Genomic DNA, 8,793 nt, shown 5'->3' on the forward strand with positions numbered 1-8,793 from the left:
GAACATTCAAAAATTAAAATAAAAATGGATTAAAGTTCAGTTCATACAATAAAATTTATAATATAAAGATATCAAAATGTTGAAAAATTGAATATTGATATTTAATATAATATTTTTAAAGCAATAAAAAGATAAAAGTAGAACATGTAAAAGATATAGATAAAAACAAATTTGTAGACAATTTTTTATTTTAATTAAAATAGTACTTAACCTTATTTAAAATTTAAAATAATTAAAAAAAATGAAAAAACAAATTTTATTAAAATAGTAAAGCATGTAAGAAAAAAAAAATAACAAAGAATGAATTAATAAAAGGTAGCATATCAAATAAAGAAAAAAAAAAAAAAACGCACACACACACACACACAGACATATTCAAGATATATATATCATCCATATATATTTAATTTAAAAAAAAAGAACATTTTAATATTTGAAAATTTTATCATTTTTCAATGATTGAAACAAGAAAGATTTATTTAATTTTATTCCTTGCCATTTTCTAATTATAATTAATTCTTTTTTTGCTTTTTACAAAATATGACAAACATAGGAAGAATGCTACTTAATCTGAAAGTAAATATAAAGAAATGAAAGTTCTCTTTATAAACTTACAGAATTTAAAGTTTTATTAAAGTTTATAATTTTTTGAGTAAGAGAGTTCATCAAGACAACAAAATCTTTAAATTCTTCTTTAATTCTAATGGAAACATTAAATTTGATGTTAGCTAATATATTCTTTTTAAAAGGACATTTTTTTTGATACATATTTATAATACTATGTGTTATTTAAGTAACAAAAAGTTTGTATGTCCTTTATAAAAATAAAAAAAACAGAGTCAATAAATAAAATAATGAAAGAACGTAATTAAAAAGAGGATGTATATATAAAGAAAACAAATTGTATTTGGTAGTAAAAGTGCTAAAAGGAAAAGTAGTTATATATATAAATTGAGACCAAGAAATAATCATGAAAAGTTATTATACATAAGGAAAAATCATAAAAAAAAAAAAAAAAAAAAAACAATGAAAAGATAAATTTTCTCATTGAATTGTGATGATGTAAATAAATTAAAACAATTTAAAAAATATATACATTAGTAAAAATTGATAATTAGGGATTATAAAATAGGTAGAGAAATTAAAAATATAAATCACAATAATACAAAACCTCCTGAACAAAAAAAAAAAAAAAAAGGAAAAAATAAGATTAAAATGAAAAAATTATTTGACAAGGAAATATTTTTATATACATATATATATTCTATTTATTAAACACTGTTATAAATATATATTAAATAAACCCTAAATTTATTTTTAAAATTTATTATTTCTTATCTTCAATGTTACTATTACATTTAACAAAATAAAAATAATAACATTTCATAATTTTTTAATTTTTTTTTAATTTATTTATTTATTTATTTATTTTTTTTTTTTTTTGAATATTTTGTCAAAGGTAGTCTTTAATAATGTTACTTTGTTTTAAAATTTAGAAATTATTGTTTAAAAAAATAAAAGAATAAATTTCATTTATTTTTCGTTTTAATTTTTTATAATTTTTTTTATAAAATTACTTATTTAAATATATTATTAAGTTAACTATATATATTTATGTTAGTTTACTTAAGTATTTACAGTATAGTGTTAGTATATATTTATATTCCTTAATTTAAAAGTAAATATTTATTAATGAATTCTAAATTTGTTTCTTATTTATATATTTTATTTTTTTCAAAATTTCAACTAATATTATGGGAAATGAGGATTAGTAACATAATAATTTGTTGTATTTCTAATACCCCTTTTTTTTGGAGAATTATATTCTAAATTATCAACATATAAATAAACTCCAATACTACTAACTAGAATAAACATAACCAAAAAAATTACACCTCCCCACATTAAACGTGAATAATAAATAGTAGATATTCCAAGTGCATTATTCTCCATACCTAAAAATCAAAAAAATATTATTACATGAAATTATAAACTATTTTAAGAAGAAAAACAAATGAAATTAATAAAATAGAATCATTTTTTATAAATATTGTATTAGAAATAAAATATTTATTAATGTTTTTGAAACATTAATAGAAACAATAATAATATTTCTATTTATTAATTAAAACTATAGAAAAAATAATAAAAATATACATTAATGAAATGCAATATTTTAATATTTATGCATTTGTCTTAATATATTGTTTCAATTAACATATTATGCTTCATTAAATTCAATTTTTTTTTTTCTTCTTTCTATATATATATATATAAAGTAAATTAAAAATTTTATAAGAATATAAAAATATTATATATTTATGTATATTTTTATTCATTTCAAAATATATAATACTATGAAATAAAAATATGAACAATAAAAGTAAATTTTTATTAATTTTGTTTAGTTAGACCTCTATAAACAATCGATGGATCATATATATTTTCTGATTTAACTTGCAAAAAATTTTTTTCCGAATCATTATTTAATATATGTAAACTACTCTTTTTCTTAAATTTATTTCTAAATGCTTCTCTTTTATTACTAATATAAATACCATCCTTTGCATATAATGTGTTAAGAATAATAAAATAAAAAAAAGTGACTACAAATAACTTCATTTTTTTTTAATAAAATAGCAAATTTTGTTTAGATTAACAAAGATTAACATTAAAAAAAAAAAGTGGAAAAAATAAAATTATTAATCTTAGAAATTAAAAAAAATAATAAATATACATTTATTTGTTTATTTTTACTAAATTATTAGATTTAATTTATATTTATTTTATTATAATAATTTTCTGAAATTATGCAACATTTTAAAAAAATTATATTCGTTTGTTAAACATTTCCTAAAAAATTTTCTTTTTGTAACTTATGCAATTTAAGTATAAAAGACATATTTTTCATATTTCTTATTTAAATAAGATAAAATAAAAAATGTTTTTATAGAATGAAATTCAACATTTTACAAATTAAAACAAATGTTATAGTTTTTTTTCAAAAATATTTTGGGATAATATTACAATATATATCTAATAATTATTAAATGTGCAAATATAAAAAAAGAGGGTATACAAAAAAAAAAAAAAATAAAATAAAATAAAATAAAATAAAAAAAAAATAAAAAAAAAAAATATTATATATATATATATAATATTTTAATATATAAAGATCAAAATGGTAAAGTTATATTTTAAAATATATATAAATGTATATATGTGTATAAAATAAATATTGTTCAACTTGTCTATTTATCTAATTTCATAAAATGAATAGGTAAAAGGGGTAATAAGATATAATGCTTTTTTTAGTTTTAAAATAGCAAAATAATCAAATTTATACTGAAGAAAATAAAAAAAATAATTATAATAATAAATTAAACAAATTAAAAATTTTTCATAAAATGAATATCCATATTTGTTAAAATATAACTTTATCATTTGGATTTATCCAATTCATAATTTTTACATTTGCTGAATTAAAAACTGGCATATCAATATCTACTCTTTTTGGTACAGGATCTCTTCTATCAGGTAAAGGAAAAGAAGAGATAGATTCTACTTGAATAACTTGTCTATTTATTTGATCAAATGTATTTTTATAACCAACAAATTCATCATCTTCATTTTTTATATTTTCATAATCACCAATTTCTTTATATCCTATTTTTTTGGAATATATTAATTCTTTAATTTTCAATATGGCTTCTTTTTTAGTAATTCTTTTTGTTTTTTCGTCACATAATTGATTTTCAGCTAAAAATCTCTTAACACTTTCTTCTTTATAAATTAACTTGATTGTGCTTTCCGGAAAAAAATATCTTCCACTTAATTTTTTAAATGTAAATCTATAGGGATCAAATGAATGCAAAAAATATATATATTCTCTTAATAAAGGATCAACTTTTTTATGTTCTGGAATTTTAATTGGAAAAATACGATTCAAAAATTTTTTAAAACCACTATCTTGCCAGTATCTGTAATTATCAAATGTAGATAATGAAGGATTTCTAAACCCACAGAAATCAGTGTAGGATAAAGTATCACTAACATCTCGACTGTATTCTTCTTTTATGTTTTTATCATCCTTTACATTTTTTTTGGTAGGAATAACTATCTTATAGTTATATGGAACATTATATGCATAATTATCTGAAGATAGAAAATTATGCTTTTTGTTCTCTTCTTTTTTTAATCCTTTGTCTCTCCATTCTTCTGACCAACTTTTGTTATTTTCTGATGGTTGCATATATAAAGGCAAGTCATCTTTTGCTTTTAATGGTGGATCAAATATGTTTTCTTCTCCTGATTCATCGAATTTAGTGTCTAATGTAGTATCTAATTTAGGAATTATATATTTCCCTTTTTCATAGTGAACTCTTTTATTATTTCTTCGTAATATCTTACATAAACTTATTGCCATTAATGTATATAAATTTGAATAAAAAAAAATTATGAAAAAAGAAATAGAATACAAAAAGTAGAAATATATAATAATTATTAAAGTGCAAAAAGTAATTATGAAAATTAAAATTCAACATGAAAAAAAGAATATAAATTAAACAAAAAAAAAAAAAAAAAAAAAAAAAAAAATACATAAATTCATTGAAAATGAAAATTAACAGAAAAAGTTTATATTTAATATAAAAGAAAAATAAAAGATAATTTAAAAAAATTAAAAAAAAATTTATGTAATATATATACATAATAGGAAAAAAGTTTAAATTAAAAAAAAATTTTGATGTTTATTTTTTTTTTTTTTTTTTTTGAAAAAACCTAAAGTTATATAAATATAAACATAGTTATATGAATTGAGAATCATAACATTTTTAATTTCACTTTTCTTTTTTACCACTCCTATAAAAGAGTTCGTACTTAAATTAAAATTACTTTTTATATTCAATTTTTATTAAAATACAATATATTAATTTTCTTATTTTTCTTTTGCAAAATTAAATATAGAGTTTAATCTTCTTTTAAAATTAAATTAATAAGAATAACAAAAAATTAAAAAAAAAAAATAATTTTAAATGTGAAAAAGAACAAAATGATTAAAAAAAAAGGGAATATAAATTATTTAAAAATTAACGATATATTAAAATTTATTGAAAATATTTAAAAAAAAAAAAAAAATTTAAGTTAAAATAATAGAAACAGTTTTTTTTTTTTTTTTTTTTAATTAAGAACTTTCCCAAACAGTTTCTGATATAGATATTTCACTTGGAACATTTTTGTAATCATATATAATAGAATAATTTGAGTCACTAGATGAATTTTTAAGAATATTTTCCTCTTCATTTAACTCTTTTTCATCTTCACTTTTTTCATCTTTTTCATCTTCATCACTGTCTTCTATTTCATCATCTTCAGTTTCATCTTTTTTTTCATCAAATTCATCACAATTAATATTTATGGATTTATATAACTTACTAAATCCTTTATTTTGAATAACATAAGCTTTAAAAAAATGAGTTAGTAAGCATTTTATTAATGATTTATTATGATAAAAGTATTTTGGCTCTTTCGCAAAACTCAAGCATATATTTATATGATGCTTAAAATAAAAAGAATTAAATTTTTTTAAAAGCAATACAAAATATTTATTCATAATAAAATTTATGGGTGTAGAAAAATAAATATCACATTTTCTCTTTCTTTCTTTCATTTCTACTTTTCTATTATCTTCTTTATTAAAAATCTTTTCATCCATATATTGATTGCATATTATTGCATCCCATATATATTGGATGTAATGACGATAAACATAATTTTCATTGAAATTATAACAATAAATATAAAAATCTAAATTTATGTCATCACATGAAGGAGGTAAGAAAAATTCAATTTTTTCAAAAGAGCAAAATAATATATAAATTAAACCAGCTGTAAAAAATGTAAGTGCGCTACTTAAACGCAAAATCATATTTCCGTTTTTCATTAAATAGTTAAAAGCTATAATTAAACTGGAAACAAAATAATTTTTTATTTTTAATTCTTTTTGAACTACGTGTACAAAATTAGGAAAAATTGAGTTTAAGTCTATATATATAAGGGAACAAACATTTTTTTTTTTTAATTTATTTATTAATAATTCACTGAAAACTTTATATGGCTTTCTAGTTTCATACATTTTTTCAACGCTTATAAAAGAAACATTACTTTTTTTATATTCGTCTAATTCTAAAAAATAAAATAAAAATAAATAACTATTTTATAATTAATTATTTTTATATATTTTAACAGGTATCAAATATATATACTATTTTTCAGTCATATATACACATATATATATTTATATTTATGTATATTTATTTATATATCTTAGTTACCATATTCATCTGCAATATTATTTGCGTTTCCATTTTCTAGTAAAACATAATGACCATCTTGAAATTTCGAAAAAAAATTATATACACTGATTTCTGTACTTATGACTAAGAAGTTTTCTAAAACTTTCGAATCTTTAAAAATATCACAATTGGCACAATTTTTTAAAATAAAAAGACAATCAATAACACTACATTCTAATTCATAATTTACATATGTAATATTCAGTGGTTCATACTGTTTTAATATTTGCCTTAAACTATTTATATGCATATGATAATTATTATAATATAAGTAATATCTGCATTTTAAAATATCTTTAAAAATAGTTTTCTTTAAATAAAAAGGTTTCTCAAAATTTGATATATCATTTTGTAAATATGTCCTAAACCAATTTCTATTATTTATATATGCTTGTTTTTGTAATAAAAATTGAAATTCATTTTCTTGTTTTAAAAGAAAACTTTTCTCCATAAAAAATATTCTTTTCTTTAATATTTCTTTATCTAATTGAAACAATTCCTTCTCTCCCATATTTTCTTTATTATTTTTGTATTTTATTTTTTTTAGAAGACTTGCAATTCTCTTACTGTATCTTTTTATATTATTATTGCAATCTAAATTTTTGCTGTAAATGTTTTCAAAATATGCTTCCCTTTTCTCAATATGAAATGGCATATTTTTTATTTTAGATATTTTTTTATTACTATATATAGCTTCGTCACTTGTATAGCAGGAATCTAAATTTTCGGAATAATTTCCCCACTCTTTTTTACTTAATAAATCATTTTCATTATCTGTATGAACATATTTATGTAATAATTCCTTATCTTCATATATATTAACTAATTTATGTAGTAATTTATCTTTTTTTTTAATATCTACTATTTTGTTTTCTTCAAAAAATTTTGAAACATAGGTATTTTTTGTGTTTTCAATATTTTTTTTAATTAAATTAATATTAGAGACATTTATACATTTTTTTAAGTAATAAATTAGATAATCAATAAAATGCTTGATGCAATTTTTATATTCTTGGAAAAAAGTATTTTTTATCCATTTTCTTGGTATTATATTGCTATTTAAATAATTTTTTGTTTTAGTCATCTCACCATTTTCATTTTTGTCATCTTTATTTTTAGTATCAGAAAAATATATTAATTCTTTCTGTGCTGATTGAACCCAATTATTTAAACTAGAGAGAAATATAGATGTAATACCATTAAAATTGATACCTATTAAAAATACTACATCCCTTAAATAGCAACAAGAAGGTCTATACACTTCTATTTTTTTAAAACAAATAGATAAAATAGAAAAAACAGACAAGAGAAAATTATCAAAAGATAATTTCACTTTCATAATATAAAATCCTCCAATATCTAACATACCTAAAGCGCATACCAATTGACTAACGCATAAGATTTTATCAATATCTATATTTTCAGCTGTTAATTCTTCATCTCTTTTTTTTAATTTATAATATATATTATCCATTTTTACACTATTTGAAGTTATCAAATGAAATAGTTTTATTTTATTATTTTCTCTTACTGTTTTGTTCCATATATAGTCAATATTTTTCAAATGAAGGATATTACCTGAATTATTTATTCCTGATATCCATTTATCATTATCTTGTATATATAATAAATAATACAAGGGAGAGAATTTTTTATGTTCTAATGTAGAATCTATATTTTTCTTTTCTTCTATATTTGAGGGTATATTTATATAAGAAGAAAATTTTTTATCATCATCTTTGTTTTTGAAATTGTTATGATAATAAAAAGAAATTTCATTATTACTTACATACTCGCTAAATGGATTTTCACTCATTCCCATCCAGTTATGATTCACATTATTATATCTATTTACTTTAATGTAATAATTTAAACAACTTATAAAACTTGCTTCTTCGTCTAAATGAAAGCTATTAAATAATATTAACTCTTTATTATTATTCATATCAATGCACCTTTCTAATATTTTACGATCTTTTAATAATTCATAAAAATATAACCAATCTTCGCTTTCTATTTCATCATTTATTTTATTGGTTTTGATATACCTAACTATATCTTTATCATACTCAAAACGATTTACAACATCTTTATATTTATCTACAATTTTTTCACATATTTCATTATAATATTTTTTTAGATCTAAAAGTTCCTCTAAATCCTTTCTTTTTTCACTACAAAAAAATTTTTATTTTTTTTAAAATAAATTGTAAAATATAAAACATTATATAATTTTTTTAATGAAAAGTTTTTAATAAAAAGAAATATTAAAACATATAAAATATAAACGTTTTTTTTTTTTATCTTTCTCTTAATATCTCTCTCTATATATAAATACACGTAAAATTTGTGACAAAAAAGATATCAACTTGTTGCANAAACATTATATAAAATAATGTGCCACAAATTCATTGTTACATTTTTTTTTTTTTTTTTTTTA

The 8,793-nt window shown here is 18.1% G+C and overlaps 3 protein-coding genes across 3 annotated transcripts; all 3 read right to left on the minus strand.

Moving 5' to 3' along the window:
- Nucleotides 1-1,752: 1,752 nt before the first annotated feature.
- PGAL8A_00101500 (conserved Plasmodium protein, unknown function) lies at nt 1,753-2,622 on the minus strand (the record flags this gene model as incomplete). Its single annotated transcript, XM_028672810.1, has 2 exons — nt 1,753-1,955; nt 2,415-2,622. The coding sequence occupies 2 exons, from the start codon at nt 2,620-2,622 to the stop codon at nt 1,753-1,755; spliced, it is 411 nt and encodes a 136-aa protein (XP_028526131.1).
- An 802-nt stretch (nt 2,623-3,424) lies between these two features.
- On the minus strand, nt 3,425-4,426 carry PGAL8A_00101600 (conserved Plasmodium protein, unknown function; the record flags this gene model as incomplete). The annotated part of the gene is made up of 1 exon (XM_028672821.1): nt 3,425-4,426. One exon carries the CDS (start codon nt 4,424-4,426, stop codon nt 3,425-3,427), a length of 1,002 nt encoding a protein of 333 aa, XP_028526132.1.
- Nucleotides 4,427-5,182: 756 nt separating this feature from the next.
- Nucleotides 5,183-8,765, minus strand: PGAL8A_00101700 (conserved Plasmodium protein, unknown function; the record flags this gene model as incomplete). Its single annotated transcript, XM_028672832.1, has 3 exons — nt 5,183-6,183; nt 6,333-8,518; nt 8,758-8,765. Coding segments are annotated over 3 exons (3,195 nt in total), but the record flags the coding sequence as incomplete, so codon positions are not given.
- Between the last annotated feature and the right edge of the window lie 28 nt (nt 8,766-8,793).

The sequence above is a fragment of the Plasmodium gallinaceum genome (genome assembly GCF_900005855.1).
Source record: "Plasmodium gallinaceum strain 8A genome assembly, contig: PGAL8A_v1_62, whole genome shotgun sequence".
Lineage (NCBI taxonomy): Eukaryota > Apicomplexa > Aconoidasida > Haemosporida > Plasmodiidae > Plasmodium > Plasmodium gallinaceum.